The sequence below is a fragment of the Engraulis encrasicolus genome, chromosome 7 (genome assembly GCF_034702125.1).
Source record: "Engraulis encrasicolus isolate BLACKSEA-1 chromosome 7, IST_EnEncr_1.0, whole genome shotgun sequence".
In the NCBI taxonomy this organism is placed as follows: domain Eukaryota; kingdom Metazoa; phylum Chordata; class Actinopteri; order Clupeiformes; family Engraulidae; genus Engraulis; species Engraulis encrasicolus.
Genome location: NC_085863.1, coordinates 35446940 through 35464963, shown reverse-complemented (window position 1 = coordinate 35464963; position 18024 = coordinate 35446940). Strand labels below are relative to the sequence as shown.

At 44.0% G+C, this 18024-nt stretch overlaps 3 protein-coding genes across 5 annotated transcripts in view; 1 reads left to right on the top strand and 2 right to left on the bottom strand.

The window, feature by feature from the left end:
- trim3b (tripartite motif containing 3b) overlaps positions 1-6572 on the bottom strand; it is a 54834-nt gene extending 48262 nt beyond the window's left edge. Inside the window, exons 1-2 of one of the 2 annotated variants that reach the window (XM_063203340.1) lie at positions 6519-6572; positions 5615-5745 (exon numbers count right to left, since the gene is read on the bottom strand). The gene's annotated coding sequence lies outside the window, so the exon portion shown is untranslated. Of the gene's footprint in view, positions 1-1670; positions 2008-5614; positions 5746-6518 lie in introns of those variants that run through there. The other variant, XM_063203339.1, reaches the window with a different exon arrangement.
- Positions 6573-7327: 755 nt separating this feature from the next.
- Positions 7328-12855, bottom strand: fhdc3 (FH2 domain containing 3). Its single transcript, XM_063202216.1, has 11 exons — positions 12520-12855; positions 12154-12215; positions 11930-12032; positions 11712-11797; positions 11506-11606; positions 11030-11100; positions 10543-10650; positions 10109-10179; positions 9849-9966; positions 8912-9076; positions 7328-8410 (listed from the first exon to the last, which is right to left on the bottom strand). The coding sequence occupies exons 1-11, from the start codon at positions 12853-12855 to the stop codon at positions 8171-8173; spliced, it is 1461 nt and encodes a 486-aa protein (XP_063058286.1). The 3' UTR covers positions 7328-8170.
- Positions 12856-14578: 1723 nt separating this feature from the next.
- On the top strand, positions 14579-16949 carry LOC134452125 (ankyrin repeat domain-containing protein 12-like). Of its 2 annotated transcripts, XM_063202483.1 has the most exons (3): positions 14579-14777; positions 15195-15238; positions 15409-16949. In XM_063202483.1, the coding sequence occupies exons 1-3, from the start codon at positions 14586-14588 to the stop codon at positions 16673-16675; spliced, it is 1503 nt and encodes a 500-aa protein (XP_063058553.1). In that variant the 5' UTR covers positions 14579-14585; the 3' UTR covers positions 16676-16949. The 2 variants fall into 2 exon arrangements, with proteins under 2 accessions (XP_063058553.1, XP_063058554.1); XM_063202484.1 differs by lacking the exon at positions 15195-15238 and having other exon boundaries at positions 15419-16949.
- Positions 16950-18024: the final 1075 nt, after the last annotated feature.

Sequence of the window (18024 nt, the reverse complement as noted above, 5' to 3'; positions counted from 1 at the left end):
CAAGACGTGGCAAAGCAATACATTATGCATTATCCCACAGAACACTGTTATTATATAGCATTGCCATATTGTATGACTGGAAAATCATTCTCCTTGGGTCATTTCAAGTATTGGGTCATTTTGGTCTTAATCCACACACACACACACACACACACACACACACACACACACACACACACACACACACACACACACACACACACACACACACACACACACACACACACACACACACACACTTGTGAATGGCCTTGGTTTGATTAAGCCTCGTTTGAAAATTTAATAATACCATAGTCTGAGCAGACTACAATAGAACACAAAATCCCCCCTGCATTTCCCCTGCAAGAACAAGGCTCGAGATTGTGGGAAAGAAACACTGTATCGCCTGTGAATTGAACTTTTATTTTTTCAACTGGGTGCTTCATTCCCCAAACGCTACTATATATTGTATAACAGTATAAAAAACAGCATAGGAAATCGGAGAGCAAGCTGTCTTGTTGACTACGCAGATCAAACAACTGGAAGTGCGTAATGCACAGCTGAGCCTGGATGGCAGGTGTGGGAATCCTCAACAGGCTTTGCAAAATGACGACAGCGCAGACTGACACACCCACACACGACATCAAGAGCCGTAAGGATGGAGGCGAAACGTCTGTCTGACTCCGCACGCACACTGCCAATTCATGACAAATACAGGCCTGATGTACGAAGAAAATCCTGAACATTGAATGCTATGAAATAATAATAACCCAATGACTATTTTATTCTTACAAACAACTCTTTCAACCTGAATACGATCAGCCCTGCAAATATACTCAGACATACACATGCACACCACACACACACACATACACACACACACCATTTTAAAATGTCTGCAATTCATGCAACAAGGTACGCACCAGGGGTCAAAGAGGTTTCCCACAGTCAAGGCATGTGTACGATAGCTGTGCAGCAGACAGACGAGCGTGATCAAATGACAGTACTATTAATGTTCCTTACACCCTCCTTCAACTAGCAGCTTGACACCTCTTGGACAGTATCAGGGAGGCAAAGTAATGCAAAAAGACATGGTGAGCATTAGTCTGCGTAGCTCCATTTCTCTGTACACTACCCCACCTCTCTCTCTCTCTCTCTCTCTCTCTCTCTCTCTCTCTCTCTCTCTCTCTCCACCTCTCTCTCCACCTCTCTCTCTCTCTGTTTCCATCTGTCTAGCAGTCTGCTATTTCACTTATTGGTGTGTGTGTGTGTGTGTGTGTGTGTGTGTGTGTGTGTGTGTGTGTGTGTGTGTGTGTGTGTGTGTGCGTGCGTGTGCATGTGCATGTGCATGGGTGTGTGTGCGCACAACAACTACTTCTCACAGACATGCAGCTGTCAAGCAAGACATCAAAATACACTGCAGTCAATTACTCATCGGCAGTTCAATTTACGTCGGCAGCAGCACAGACCCAGCACACTGATATCATGGAGCAGTGGGCAGAGAGAGAGAGAGAGAGAGAGAGAGAGAGAGAGAGAGACAGAGAGACAGAGAGAGAGAGAGAGATCCATGCAGGACAACAACAGCTCAAAGTCAGCAACGCAGGAGGAAAAACAGAGATGAATGAGAGAGAGAGAAGAGGGTGAGCGCGAAAGAGAGAGAGCAGGGGAGACCCTGGCACCGTACTACTCACGTGAGCTGCGTCCGAGTGCCGGAGAGCAAGAGAGGAGAGGAGTGTGGAGAGCAGAGGCAAAAGGAGAAGAGAGCAGAGGAAGAAGAGTGCAACAACGTCAACGCCGCCTGCCGCACCAAGATCTGTCCATCCTCACGCCACTACATCCACAGCAGAAGAAGAGCTAACAGAAAAGAAAAACTGAAAAGGAGAAGAAAAGAATGGGAAGAAAGAGAGAGAAAACAGCCTGAAGGAAGGAGGAGAAAGCAGGCGAGAGGCAGAGTCAGCAGTGGAGAGCAGAAGTGGCGTGTGCATGAATGCGTGCTGGAGATTACATGTATGCATGTGTGGGAATGGGAGCTGGAAGGCGGGAGGGAAAGAGTGAAAGAGGAGGGGGCGAGGGAAAGAGGGAAGGAGGAGGGGTCCCGGCAGCCCATTGGCTGAGGCTGAGTGAGAGGGGCGGGGCTTAAATCTAAGGCTGCAGGCAAGGTGCAATCAAATGCAAAATGGCAGGAGACTCAGAGGCTGTGTGTGCTGCTGCATGACTTCTGGGACTGCACTGTTCTGATCCTATAGGAGTGGGGCTCATGCAGATTTGCAAAGCTGTTTTTTTACTGTAAAATCTATAAGGCATGTGTGGTCTCTTCATCACAGATATTACAGTATTCATTCAAACACGCGTGCACGTCGCACACACTAAAGCACTTTCTCACATGCGCACGTACACACACACACACACACACACACACACACACACACACACACACACACACACACACAAAAGACACATACAGACACAGACACACAGACACACAGACACGTGCACACACACACACAATTGCAATCATCTGAGGACAAGGCGAGTATCAATCAGGGACAGTGCAATATGGAGTTGGATTTACATCTAAATCTCATCATGGATTGCATTTTGTGAGATAAGGCGCAGTGGTGGCGCCAGTTCAAAACTCTTAGGGAGGAAGTGTCAAAGACATGCAAATTGTGTGTATGTGTGTGTGTGAGAGAGAGAGAGAGAGAGTGTGTGTGTGTGAGAGTGAGTGTGAGAGAGAGAGAGAGAGAGAGAGAGAGTGTGTGTGTGTGTGTGCGTGTGTGCATGTATGCGTGTATGCGTGTATGCGTACGTGCACACGTGCTAAACAGTGCTTAATTTGTCAAGCGGGAGGTCCAGGAGCGCAGAGGATGGGTGGCTCCCCCCCCGAGGGGGTGTCTATGATGTCTTTCCCTGAGGTTCCATCTAAGGTTCCGGAGCTCTCGTCTGAGGTTCCGGAGCTAGCTCCCCCTTGCTCCCCCTCAAATTAAGCACTGGTGCTAAATAATGTGTACGTGTGTGTTAAATAATAATCCGCCTGCATTCATGAGCATGTAGTGAGGTCATCGGAAGTACTGTGACCTCATCACTTCCAAGACACTTTAGACTCCACCCCCTCAGAGGAATCCAAGGTCTCCTTTTCTTCAGCTCCATCCCACCCAGCTAACCGACTCCCTAACATGACAACCCATACACAAGCATGGGGATGATGTAACACAAACGCTGAGACACGACATGAGAAGAGAAGAGAAGAGAAGACCCACCACCCACCCTCTGGCTCCACAGAGGCAGCAGGGGAGAGGGGAAAGCGTTTGGCTGGAGGAGGATAGAGGATGGTGGGTGTGGAGGTTGGGTGGGTTGGCTGGCAGGGGGCACCGAGGGAGCATTGGAGGCTGGAGGAGGATAGAGGATGGTGGGTGTGGAGGTTGGTTTGGCTGGCAGGGATTGGGGGGGGGGGGGGTGCACCAACGGAGCGTTTGGTAGGAGGAGGAGACAGGGTGGTGGGTGTGGGTGTGGGTGTGGGTATGGGTATGGGTGGAAAGGGGTTGGGGGGGGGGGGGGTATAGCGACGAGATGCCCACGTCATTGAGGGAGGGAAGAAGATGTGGGAGGAGCCCCAGATGAGACGGCCGCTGTTGCCGCCACTTGCGAGCTGGCCTCGGATTCGACAGTGGGAGAATGCTGTTGCCATGGCGACTCCCTCCATCCATCTATCCATCCAGTGCAGTAGCAGCAGCAGCAGCAGGATAACCCAGATGGCAGCACACACACACTCATATCATCCTATTAGTCCAGCAGAAACCTCATATCTCTGCTACTATTTTAATATATTTTTATGGGCTTTTTGCCTTTATTGATGATGATAGGACAGTAGAGATTGACAGGATATCAGTGGGACAGAGAGATGGGGGTAGGTTTGGGACATGACCCAGGTCGGACTTAAACCTGGGTCCCCAAGGGCATGCATGCCAAAATGTGGGGGGCTTAGAGCGCTACGCCACAGTGCCCCTCTCCACTATTTTATTAAATTACTTTATATTCATTCTTCATTCTTTATAAAGTATAAATCAGTACTAATGGTCAGTCTCCATGAGTATATGTGTATGATAAATTACTTAATAACCAACTTAAATGTTGAAATGATTATTTATTTAGGAAATGGTGATTTATTAATTAATAAGTTAAACGAGGAGATACAAGGTTTCTGCCTGACAGCAACGATATCATCCCCGGCACCAACCACAGCCCTATAGTCATCCTCAACATCCCAACACCACCACTCATGATCCATCCCCCACCCTCATCTTCATCTCACCCTATCCCATTCCCATCGCTAATCACCCTCAGCCTCATTCAACCCCCCACCACCACTAATTAAATGCAGCCAGCAAACAACAACATCCACTGCCATCCACAGCTGTTACAACGTGACTACTGCCAGTGATGACGATGATCTATTTTTCACTTTTCATCGAGACAAATATGAACTTTATTTGGAAAGTTTGTTCCAACTGCCGATCAAAACTATGTTGTTTGTTGAACATCACAGTGACTGTTACATTTTCCCTTTATAATAATTATAATTTGGATTTTTTTTTGCGGGAATGCCACCTAGTTATGATTTAATAATTGAATAAGCTAATCTTTCGACTGGGTAACTATAGTCACTGTTAAGACATATCCATTTCCAGTAACCCCATACAACATACAACGACATGTCTTGGCTCGAAACATTTAGCAGCGATATGCTCATAGTCCATAGGGGAAGCCTCAAGCCAAAAGTGGCATAGTATCACTTTAAAAAGACTTTTGTACTGCAAGAGCAATGGGAATTAGGTCACCTTTCGACTACAGAATGTGTGGGGAAAATCCCAACGAAAAGTTAGGAGGGGATATAATGTAAGTTTATAAAACACAAAGCTTGCCTATCTCACATCTGTCACCCCATTCTATTTCAAAACACACACAGTGCCATCTGTGACATCGACATTTCATTTTAATTTGTACAGGAAGTACCAGCAGCACAATGCCTTTGCATAAGCCAAAGTCTATTGGATGATTACAAAGTGCCCACATGGTGGTTGAAAGGTTTATTAAATTCAGGAATCACCAAAATATTGGGTGTTCACAAAATAATAATTTCCTTAAAAATCATTTTGTAGCCTACTGGATAGGCTTATGAGTGGCAATGCAGCTGTCACCACAAATCATTCAAAAAACATCCTGTTTCCACTCATCCTCTCTTTAGTAGGTGTGCTGCGCTCCCCTTGTAACATTAAATGCACAAGTTGAGTTGAGATCTACAGGCCTAGGCCTACCAAGCACAGCCATATGCAATACATTATTATTAAGGAATGGTCAAAATGAGGTTAATAACCAAATTAATAATCACATGTAGGCCTACACAGTAAAAATAATAATAATAATAATAATAATAATAATAATAATAATAATAATAAAATACAGTGTAAATTCAACACTTTGGTAGATGTTTTAACATCTGGATTATGGTAAAGCTTAAATGTTGAATTAACACTGTATTTTTACTGCGTAAAAAGAAAAAAGAAAAGCTTTTCAGTATAGCCTACTATAGGAAATGTGTAGAATCATTTGGACATAGGAAATGTGTAGCACTTACCTTGCCATATTGAGTGCTTTCTCAGCAGTCTTTGTAAAGGTCTTGCATTCACTGAATAAGAAACATCAACACTGCAGTCAGCAACAGGCCCTCCAAATAGGGTATCCAAACATCTCCCGCATCCTGTTAACCTGGAGACACAGAGCGGTGAAGAGTTTTCTACTGATCTCCTTGTAAGAGACTCCCTGTAGTGTAGGCCCTGTGCAGGTTAGGTTTATTGCTCGTCTACGACATTAACACGAGCTTCCATAAAAGTGGCTCTTTTTTGCACTGACAAACACCACATTGGCCACAAAATCAACTCACGCGCCAAAATGCGTGGGGACTCAAACAGCTCAGAAACTTCGGGTCGAGTTACTGAACTCATCTCACACGAGCATCTTACCCGGTATAAGTACTCAGAGAGATCCACCTAGTGGTGGATTACACTGACGGCAAGAGGCAGATGTCTGTACAGTAAACATAACAAGAAGTTAATTTCTAATATGTAGGCTACTTTTCTTCACATCACTGTCAACCAAAGAAAAATGGCTAGACCTAGGTCTGCCGAGTCGATAAAAGTAAAACAGTCCAAAAGATATTCATTCGAGTCCATTGGGCTAATGTGACTTGATCAATTAATTATTCGCATGTCGCAGTGCATCAATTCGAAACTCAAGTTTCTTGCCTTCATATAGCACTGGAATTTTAGCATTTCATCTGTAAAACCTATGCCATTGTTAAGGCGATTAACATTTTAGGAGCTTCTAAAAGTAGTCGTCATTTCTACAAATGTACAAATTAATAACTTCCTAGTAATATTTCCTGCTGTCCAAATTTCACATGTTAAAATATCACGTAGCGTTTTAGGCCTAGAGGCTAAACAGTCAGTTTAACATGTTAAACATGCGCAAAATGATCTTACCGCGATGCAAATGGCCAACCTGCACCTCGTCCTCGGCTTCGAGTCTGGTGTCCCTTTTCCAACACTTGGCCATAGAACAACGTCTTTGATAGGTCCAAGTCCCACACGCACTTCTCTCTCTCTCTCTCTCTCTCTCTCTCTCTCTCTCTCTCTCTCTCTCTCTCTCTCTCTCTCTCTCTCTGGAATGTTTTCAAAGGATTCTTTGAGGTACCATGCATGTGACTGTGTGGATGACACCCCCTTGCAGCTTTGTGTGGAGTTTTTTTTTCTCTTTTTCTTCTTCTGCTAAGTTTAAGTTCAGTTAAGTTTTTCATAAAGTTTTAGTTAGGTATAAAACCTATAACAAAGTAAGAAGCAAGGCAACCCCATGATGATAAGCTTCTAGATATGATTTTCCCCAGTGCCTGCGAGCATATTTTTCAAATTAATTCAGACATTAACACAGATCTCCTGCCAGTGGATTTAGGTGAGATGTAATGTGTTCTGTCTAAACACCATTGACCTCTAAAGCCCCTGTCCTCCAGGCTTGCATGAAAGAAGAGTCTGTCTGAAGCTGCTGCATTGGAGAGGGTATTATTTCACTGTGCCACTAGCCAAGTGAGATCATTGGCGTAAACAAATACCATTTCCCAGGTTACGGGGAGCAAAATCCAACCTCCACCATTTCCAAGCCAAAGCACTGTCTTCTTGACAAAAAGAGGAAAGACTCATGTAGGGACTTTGGACAAGGGACTTTGCTCACATTTGCAGTGGGTTGCCATGGTTTTGACATTTATTTACCCAAAGATGGACATCACTTGGTCCCCTACTCTATGCTTCTTGGTTGTTTACTGTGTTTCTGAATTGTTTGTACATCAGATTTTTGATCGCCAAGTGATTTTCTAATAACTTTTGGTCATGATAAGACTGATGTTTGTATTATGTCCAGTATATATGTAATGACAATATTGCATTAGCCTACATATTTAAGTATGAGGCACTGTTCCCTATGTAAATCCCTTGTACTTATGAGTGCATATTCCCAACATATAATGTGTGGCAGCTCCAAATGCATTTATCACAAAATATCCCTTTATGCATACTTCATCCGTTATTATCACATGATACAGAAAAGATGCTAGGTTGTGAAACATTTCATCTTTCTTTCCATAGAGAACATGAGTCCTTTTACTGCACATCACATTACATGACATTTTGCAGATGCTTTTATCCAAAGACATTCACAACTGACATAATAAACAACAAACAATGTTTAACAAAATACAGAACACAGAAACATAACAAGGTTAGAGCTGCTGAGTAGGGTTAACATGCTATGAAGGGAAATTGTTTCAGAAGTCTTTACAAGTCTTAACAAGTTTCTTGAAGGTTGAGAGTGATGACCATAGTCTTACAGCAGCTGGTACAATATAGCTTGTTCCACCACTGATGGAGAACAAACAATGAGAGGTCTCCATCTCAAACCACTTGTATTCCCATACCACCAACAGGGTCAATTGTCCCGGGCCCAGGAAAAGAGGGGGGGGGGCAGAATTGGACCCCATTACATTGTATGCAGTGAGAGTGGGGCCCTTTCAGATGGTTTTGTCCTGGGTCCAGTGAAAGCTGTCAGCGACCCTGATTGTCCGCTATGTCCATCAGCTCATACCAAGCTACCTGAGAGATGCTGCCACTCTGCTGCTGTTTGACATTGATTGACTTCTTCTCCGACGTCCGAATCGGTCCTCGTTGAGCAGGCTGGCGAGTGCTATCTCCATGTCGCTGTCTGTGGTGTGAGAGACCGTGTGGCATCTGGAGAAGGAGGGGGAGCTGGGCAGGCTGCCGAAGGAGCCCACACGCAGCCTCTCCTGATATTCACGATTCCTGTCCCCCTCCCTGCGCTTCTGGTTCTCCTGGGATAACAATATTATTCATATGAAGCCAACATTACATCTCAATACATTACATTTAGTTGATACTGTCATGCAAAGTGACTTACAGTTATTACAGGGTATTCGTTACATATAGGTTGCAATGTGAGATTAAGTGCCGTGCAGAAAGGTACTTCAGCCATGGTTGAAGGTTTAGGGATATGCTTTTTTCTATTGGTAAGGGTGAGTTTCGAACCTGCCACCCTCTGATCCAAAGACCAACTACCTAAGCACTAGGCCTAAACCAAACCAAAAAGTATTCATTCATGTTTGTATTTAACAGTATGTCATTAAGTGTTAAAACATCACATCTGTGAGTTTCTCAACAAATGCACCTTGCTTTAAAAGTTTGAGGAAACAGTTGTTTAATTTTCATATTGTGGATGTATTCTATTCAGCAGTTTTAAATTGCTGTTTAAGAGTGCAGTTTCAACAGCTTGAACAAAGTGAGTGAGGAAAGTAGGGAAGGTGAATAGTACTTACTAAAACAGCTTGGTCGAATTTCTCCCCGAAGGACTTGAAGATGGAACAGCACTCCTCCAGTTTAAAAGACAAGGGGTCTTCACACAGGTATTCCGCCAGGGAATCTTTGGTCTCCTGGAACTCTCTCCATGAGAGTCTCACACCAGCTATTGTCAGGTCAGCCCTCTGTGCAACAACCAAGTTACATCATTAGTTCATGACATGGTGTCTCCATCCACATATCATGCATTTGTTTTTCACTACCAATGCTGGATCAGCCATCAGTCTTGTATACTGTATATACGTTCCATTCCCACACATTTATTGACAACTTCAAAAAGTAAAATGACACATTCAGTGGCTCAAGTCTCAATCAAATCAAACCCTTTGATTAAAGCAGGTGAGCATCAGAAACAAGCCAAATTTAAGAAGCTTTGTTAAAGTTTGTCAGTCAGTCAGTCTGATAAAAGTTTGTTTGCAAATGATTAGCTTTGCATATCCTCCCTGAAAAACAGGCAGCAGCAGCAATTTAAAACAGGCCAGATGGAAAAGGCTGGAAGTGAGCACTGTGGACCCATTATTTCCTTCATTCCAATCAGACAAGCCTAGCTGTATAAACATTACCTTGCACCCAAACTTCCTCAACCGAATCGATGAGCCACCACCCCTTGTAATCACAAAGATCCTCTCCACAGCAAATTGGTAAGCACAATTTATATACACAGTATTTATGAATTGTGCTTACCAAAGTCCAATGGATATCTTCTCCAACAGAAAGGATTAATTATGTAAACTTCTGGATTTCTGATTGAGGTTTCTTCATTTCTGTTGATATTACTTTCTACATGTGAAGTTTGTCACATCATTTTTTGCCCACCTCTTTCAGGAAGTTCTTTACTTATCTAATACAATCTTTCAATTGACTCTTTGACTCAATGTTTTGACCATTTTAAAATACCTTTAGAAAATTCTCCATTTGGCTGTTGAGGTCCTCATATTTAGAAGAATCTTCTGTAATACTGGAAACCCTGATAACCTCCCTTTGAAAATCGCTGTGGACTTCATGAGTAATGATGCTGAACAAAAGAAGTCAACACATCACTAAATTTAGAAGCTTATATTATATAATATATCAACACTTCTACACATCTAAGCCTAACATCAAAGTCAAGTTGCACATGGGTTTGACACTTTGATGTAGGGCCTAGTGATTATTACCTTGCAGCTGCTTTGATGTGCTTGAGGCGTCTTGGAAAATTGAGTAGGGATGGATCCATGTCTTGGGCTTGCTGTGGATTACAATCACAGCAAACAATAAGAAACAGAAACCCTCATACACATGAGAATTCAATATGAAATCCTAGAAAATTAATTACCTATATCTATATAGTGCTTTCCCACTTTTCAAGCACTCAAAGCACTTTACAATGTATGCCTCACATTCACCCATTCACATTCACACACCAGTGGCTGACACACAGCGCATCACCCTGCCACCAGGAGCAATTTCTGTGAAGTATCTTGCTCAAGGACACATCAAAGGAGTCAGAAAGAGCAGTGATCCAATCTACAACCTTCTGGTTGCTGAACAGGCTCCTCTACCACCTGAGCCACCGCCTCCCACAAGTGCACAGATCACATGATGTCCCTACCATGGCCACATAGTGCATGAGGTTCATCCCTGGCTTATTTGCCTTGGTGTCCACCAGTCGAAGTAGGGAGGCCATTTTGAAGCCACTGGCACTGCCTGTATTGCAACCCTGAGAAGCAAGGTCAGAAGCAGAGTTGTGACAGAAGTAGAAGTAGAAGTAAGAAGTAAAAGAAAGGTGAGAATCTCCATGAGGTATTCATTAGGTATAGTGGAATAACTGGTGTAACAACTGCATTATGTTATGTCCCAGAACTTCTACTAGTAGGTCTACTTTATAGACTTCTATTGAGAAGACACATATCATAAGAGATGAACTTGAGACTTTAAAACTCAAGTGATATTGCTAATCAAGTCTGCCAGTGTGCAGTGATTTCCACATTTTCTTTGGATTCTATTTACGAACACAAACACCTGGAAACTGTAGATACACTTTGTTACAGTTATATTACTGAGTGTGTACGTGAATTGTTGTAGTGCTGTGCCCTTACCTCATTCATATAGTTCCCAACTTTAAGTACTAAACGAATTATGGATTGGAGGTCGTCCAACTCCAATAACTCTGCAAAACAAGACAACCAACGTTATGTTGTGTAGACGAGACTCACGGCTATGGACAGTGTAATACTATGAAGGTGGCTGAGGTGTTGGCATGTTCTGATGAAATGTGAAAGATATGTGGTACTTTATTTGATATGATCTAAAGAGGGTGTCATGTAAAAGTCATAAGATGAAACGTGGCAAAACATAATTTACACATGACTAATGTTTATGACTGCTGTCATAATGTGTCATGACATGGCATTCCAAATAATACAGTACGACAACGGTCATAAACATCAATAATGTGTCCTTAATGTTCCTCCTGACAAGTGTCATGCTACTGTCATGATGGCTACATGACACCCTTATGTAGGCTGAGGAAAAAAAAAGTTACCATGAGAGGTGTAGGCCTTTATGTGTATACCTTTAGCTGCAGCTGTCATGACCGCTATCAACCTTCTCAGGTCATCCATGATAGGAAAAAACTCCTCTTTCAGTATTAAACATTGGAGCCTTGTCTCATAGCTACAAAAATGGACAAAGAACAGTAAGGAAGAGACTAATGGGTGATTGCTTTTTTGCCTACAGGCATTTTGTTCCTTAACGGCCAATATAAATGCCAATACTCACCCTGGTTGTTTTAACAGCCTCACCATAAACTGATCAGCCTCTGTCAACTGGCTAATGGTCCCATCAAATGCCACCAGCTTCTTTGCCTTCAGATTTTAGGCATGAAACAACATTAAGATTAACAGAGTTAACTAGCATGCTGGCAGCAGATGGCGGAAGACAGGTAAGGCATTCATGTCTTTGGGTGAGGTTATGGAATAATACATTGTCATGGTTACCTCTCCAGAGTCTGGGAGCAGTTTGCACAGCTCTTTGAGTGTTCCACTTTTGAAGTTGGTGGCATGGCCCTCCCTGATATCGCGAACTAGCCTGTGGATTGGCCTGGAGACATAGCCAAAAGGCTTTAGGAATTTTTAGGTGAAAAAGTCAGCACAAGCTTTTACCTGCCGAAAAAGGTGGAAAAGGGTGGCTTAGGTGGTGAAAATAACAGACTCGCTCGTACCTTTTGAACTGTTTCAGCAAGATTGCAATATTCATACTCTTCTTTGAGCTCAGTAGTGACACCTGAGGGAGAGAGATCAGATCAAAACATGCAACACAATCTCCAAGGCCAGCCTTATGTCTTGGACCTTGTGAAACATGGCATGGGGATAACCCAGTGGTTCCCAAACGGTTTCCCAAACGGTTTCTGCTCTTTTGCACCTTAGAATATGCAGCAAGGCGGCTCTCAAATGACAACAAACATGATGCCTTGAAAGCACCTGCGCTAAGTGTCTACCATTACTTTCCCCTCATCAAATATTTAGCTCAGAGCACATTCAATGCCATATGTAGCAGCCAAAAGGGAATGGTTATATCGGTAACTTACCTTCTGGGCACCATGTTTAGATGAGCTTGAGTCACACGTCTTGTCCTGGGTTACTGTGGTGCCCGTCCTCGGCCGCCCGCTGTCCTTGTTGCCAAAGAGCTCTTTGATCCTCTCGGTGTCCAGCTCAAAGTTGTCCAGCGAGGCCTGTATGGTCCACAGGTTCCTCCGCCCCAGGACCCTCTCACACGGGATGGTGTCCCAGTTGAACTTTCGCATCAGCGCTCGCCTCTGGACGCACCTGGAGAAAGCATCCATGGACAGTGTGGGTGGTGGCGGGGGTAGCGGTGGTGGTGGTGGGGGAGGACCGACGGAATGGGATGATAATGGGGTCTCCATATCTGCCTATCCCCACCTCAAACAGGCTGACACAAAGTACAAGCCAAATGTTAAACAGCAGGTAAACAGCAATGCTTAAAACTCCTCAAAACTACATGAAGACTGAGGACTGCCAGGCATTTGTCCATGGTTGATTATGCCTCCAGGCTCCTCTTACAGGTGTATTTGAATGTTCGGTGAGTGAGGGCATTATGGCATGTGGCTGCAAAATAATAAAAGAGCTTAGGTGGACAGGTGACCTGTAGAGAATGGCAGTGTGGGGATGGAACACCAACCACATGATGATAGTATCCTGTGTGGCATCGTTTTGTACACAAGTGCAGCACAGTTATCAGCTATATGAAAATGAAAGTCAAACAAATGGTTATAGAGGCCTAGGCCTATAAGCCATCCAATATTTCTTTCTCTCATATTTTCTTCCCTGAAACGGTCCATTGGCCTACCAAATAGGCATGTGGGCCTGCAAATAACGTCATAACAGCTTTACTGTTCTCATTATTAATTTAGAAATGTAAAAGAGAAAATAAAGGGCTATACCAGTGTCTTGTAACAGCTATCGTGATATAGACTAATTGTCTTGAATAGCCTACTTTTATGACAAGGTTCCCTAAAAAGAAAGAAAGAAAGAAAGAAAGAAAGAAAGAAAGAAAGAAAGAAAGAAAGAAAAGAAGAAAAAACAGCTATTGTGATTAATGTATTTGAATACTTTTTATTCTTACTCTATTTTGTTAACTTTGATATGGACCAATTGTGTCAGATAATAAAGAAATGAATTGAGGATATAAGGATGGTTCCCCTCCAACGTCTGCGTGGATGGAATGCATCTGATTGGAACTCAGCAATCATGTTCCATGTAGAAATTAAGTTAAAATACTTTGTCCATAACTAGCATTGTGTTTTTTCATCCAGTTAGCATGCTTTTAGCTCTCAAGAAACGCGCGATTTTACGCGCCTCGGAACACTTTCGACTGTGACGTAAAACTCCAGCGGTAGGCCTAAAGGTTTGTGTTCGGGTCAGATTAGACTTCAGCAACTGCGAGCGTGAAAAGTCGCGTGGGAGTGGCCACGAACCAATTTTGTATTCATGCATCTGCGAGCTCTGCGAGGTCCGAGGTCTCGTTGCCAGCCACATTTGAAATTGCGCGATTAGGCTACTTTCACTACATTGTAAGCACTGCGGTCATTATTAAGCAATGTTGCTTTCTATCCCGGTTAGCTAGGTATTTTCACACAAATTGCAAAGGCAATGCAGTGGTATCATTATTTGACATACCCAGTCTGTTTTCACGAGCAGAAAATGCAAGCATGTAAAGACAGTTGATTCTGCCGATGTGTGTTTACATTCGGTGGAGGAACGGTAGTAAAACCGCAGGCATTGTGCCACGAGTGTTCAACTGATGCATTGTTTGTTACTTAGCTTAGCTTCGTGTATTTACACACATTTACACACAAGGCATTAATAAAGTTTTTAACAGAATACAGCTCTGCTCTCGCAAACTACTGGCATTGCGCTGCCACAAGAACAGAACAAGGAAGTAGCGAGACGACCAATCATAGTGCCTTTTTGTCTGCGTACTCCGCGTCCGTCCGACGGATAGTTAGAATTTTTTCGAGGCGCTAGACGACGGGCGCAGAGCCTCTGAGAGGGGGGCGTGGACTCGCATAGACAGAAAACGGACGGACGCAGATTCTATGCGAGCGAAGCATAAATCTAGCTTAACTCAACAGAGATGAGGGAGCGGGTCACGGTGGACCGCCCTCCACCACCCTATCAACCCCCACCGACCTGTTACTGTATCACTATCACCACTGGCGGTGAATCTGCTTTACTTCCAGCTGTTCTGTGTTTCCTGACCTTCGGCCTCCTCGTCTGGTTACTACTTCAAATACGTGTGGACAACGAGCGTCGGAGACAAATACAGGTGAGATGGGGCTTTGGTTACGCAGTCCAAAAGGCACTTAAATTGTTCTTGATGAATACCATACTTTGGGGAAAATATCTTCCATAGTGATGTTATGCCTCATTTGTAGCAAGTGCGACACCATCTGGCCAGACATTCTGAATAGCAGTGTCGCAGTAGGCCTATAATTTCAGGACAGCACAGTTCTCAATATATAATGCCATTTTATACACTGTTATTGCCATGTTTAGACACTGTTGCCAAAAATGACCCATGCAAACACATTATGCAGAAATAATCTACATCGCATGGACTACAAATTAGACATCTATTGGATGGATTGTACTGTGATGTAGGTAGCCTATGCCTAACACACCCTAAATATGTTTGCATGCCAATAAATGTTTCTCTGTTCTGTTCTTGTCTTATCCGGACAAGAGTGATGGGCCTGCAGTGAATAATATAGGCCTACATTATTATATGTAAGTATGGATTTTCTTTTTCTTTTTTCTATTTTGTCTTGGAACATTTTCACAAATTGAAACAAGAAAACCATAATAACAAATCAGTCTCTTGTAACAGTCTGCCTATGCACATGTAGGGCTGCCTTTGGGCATATAATGGGTTATTGGTGGAATGTCATGCTTTTCAGTTTTCGTCAGTACGAGAACCAAGATGGCCATTCGTCCAGTTCCTATTTGGACCACGGCCAAGGGATGGGAAAGAGGGGCGTGCTGAGCATTGAAGCCAACCAGCAGGGGTTTTGCCGTTGCGATTTGTACTCCTCGCGGCCTGAGGATACAGATGGACCCTCTGGTTCCATCAGCCCCAACAGCTCTCTGGAAAGACAGTCAGTCAGAGGGTCTCCCAAGCCGGTGGTGGTGGAATCATGCAAGCCATTTGAGATGCCCGCGTTCCAGCATGTGGAGGAGCTGAGGCAGACACATGTGGCGGAGCAGGCTGAACAGCATGTGGCTAAGTCAGCAGCTCCATTGAAGAAAAACAAGAAGAGATGGAAGGATCCTGAAGTCTCAACGTCAGATGACACTGAACAGGCCGAGCGGCATTTGAATGAGTCGGCCCTTATCAAGAAAAAAAAGAAGGGATCGAAGCATCCCAAAGCCTCCCCAACGCAAGATCTGACTGAGCAAGTAGCCGAGCAGTATGTGACTGAGTTAGCTTACTCACATTATTTGAGCGAGACAGCTACTCTGACTACTGAGCCGACTGAGCAGTATGTGAGTGAGCCATCTTACTCATATGCTGCTAAGGAGAGATCGAAGGATCCCGAGGGCCCAACGGCAGTTGTGACCCAGCAGGCAGAGCGGTATTTGCGTGAGTCAATTCCTCTGGAGACTGAGCAGGTCGAGCAGTATGTGACTGAGCCAGTTTACTCACAACTTGGGAGTGAACCAGCTCACTCACATACTCCTCTGAAAAAGAAAAAGAAGCGACCCCAAAAGGATCCCGAACACCTAAACCCAGACATGGCAAAGCAGCAGGCCGAGCAGCATGTGAATGGCTCAGTTCCTCTTGAGAGTCAAAAGAAGAAATCAAAGGATCCTGAATCCCCAACGCCAGATGGGAGCGAGCCGTCTGAGATTGAGTCGGCTCCTCTCAAGAATAAAAAGAAGAGATCGAAGGATTGTAAAGCCCAAACACCAGATGAGACTGAGGAGCCGGAGCAGTATGTGCCTGAGTCATCTCCTCTCAAGAGAAGAAAGAAGAGAGCAAAGGATCCCAAAGCCCCAGCGTCAGACGTGACTGAGCTGGAGAATCGAAAGGAGAGATCGAAGGATCTGAAAGCCTCAACACCGGACATGACTGAACAGGCTGAGCAGCATGTGAATGTGTCAGCTCACGCCAAGGACCCTAAAGGCCAAAAGCAGCGCTTTGGGTTTCTTCGCCGTCTATGGTGACTTTAAGACAGCATGCTTGCCAGGCTCACCACCCAAACAAGGGTGAGGCTTCATGTTTAGGATTAGGTTTAGGATTAGTTGCATTTTAGGGTTTGGTTTAGGGTTGGGGCTAGGATTAGGGCCTTCAAGGCACCGCTGCCTAGAAGGAGCCACTGGGGGCAAAGTCACAACCAACAAAACCCAGTGAAAGAGTTGACGAGTAACATCACGCTTCAGTATAATGTACAGTACACCCATCTCACTGTGTAAAACCCAACTAAACAACATATCTGCATCACCTTTAAACTGTCTCTATTTTTCTCTGTCCCCCTGTCTGGCCATTGCTATTCTGTAGGGGTGTCTGGGCTGTCTGTGTGTCCACCTGCAATGTTTGTGGTCATCCTAGGGGGAATCAAACACATATCATCACCCACTGAGCTCTACAGTATGTGCATCTAATATTGGCCAGGGAGCAGGCTGCCATCTCTGATTGCTTTTGTTTTTTCTTTGTTATTTCCTGGTTGTAGCTTTCAATTCATTTCTTGTCACCATCCCCTGATTGCACAGCTATTCATCCTGTAGCCTGCAGATGGCACTGTTGTCTTTTTTGGCAGACCAAGTCAGCGGGCCAAAAATCCACCAGCCAGGAGCAATGTGTATTACATTACATTACATTGCATTACATTATACTTAGGTCATCCTTCATCAACTTAGCCTTCATCCAAACTGACTTGGTTACAGTCCTTGGAGAAATGTGGAACAATGTGACTTGTTCAAGGGCAATTCAGCCATGAAGGTGTAGGGAGACAGCACACATTATTCTGGGGATTCAAACTGGCTCAATATCAACCTCCTATCCATTAGGCTATGCTGACCTATTAGGCCACAGATGCCCTGTTCATGGCTCTGTGTGTGCAAGTCAAAATACTTTCTCCCATCATTTCCTGGTCCTCCTGTCCTCTTTGCACCATACAAGCTCACTGACTCATATGCTCAGTTCATAGATGGCTTGCTGCAGTATGCCCTTGCCTCCTGTCATGATAGGAACAACAATGGGAATACCTAAGCTTTACACCGTTATTTATTTAACATTCATGACAATTTTTATTTTATGTACGTATACCATTTAATACAATCAAAGGCTTGAGTTAATTCTACATGTTTTATATTAACAATAGTCTAAGTAATATCAACCGTCTCAGGCCACTTTTGACATAGAATAATCATCTGACAAATGTCATTGCTGACTGCCATCAGAGCTGTTTTCCACCAGAGCTATGCACTAGAGCATGACACGGGAGTGGATTTTCACTCTCGTCCCATCCCGGTCCCAGAAAAAAAATCCCATCCCGTCCCATCCCGGACAAGAG

Bases quoted from the DNA above. Each gene is read 5' to 3' on its own strand.
- fhdc3 (XM_063202216.1), bottom strand. From the start codon at position 12,855: ATGGAGACCCCATTATCATCCCATTCCGTCGGTCCTCCCCCACCACCA. The intron at 11,607-11,711 runs GTGAGTATTGGC...CCATTTTTGTAG, and splicing joins AGGCTGTTAAAACAACCAGG to CTATGAGACAAGGCTCCAAT. The intron at 10,651-11,029 runs GTAAGGGCACAG...CTTGCTTCTCAG, and splicing joins TTGGGAACTATATGAATGAG to GGTTGCAATACAGGCAGTGC.
- LOC134452125 (XM_063202483.1), top strand. From the start codon at position 14,586: ATGAGGGAGCGGGTCACGGTGGACCGCCCTCCACCACCCTATCAACCC. The intron at 14,778-15,194 runs GTGAGATGGGGC...TATCCGGACAAG, and splicing joins AGCGTCGGAGACAAATACAG to AGTGATGGGCCTGCAGTGAA. The intron at 15,239-15,408 runs GTAAGTATGGAT...CATGCTTTTCAG, and splicing joins ATAGGCCTACATTATTATAT to TTTTCGTCAGTACGAGAACC.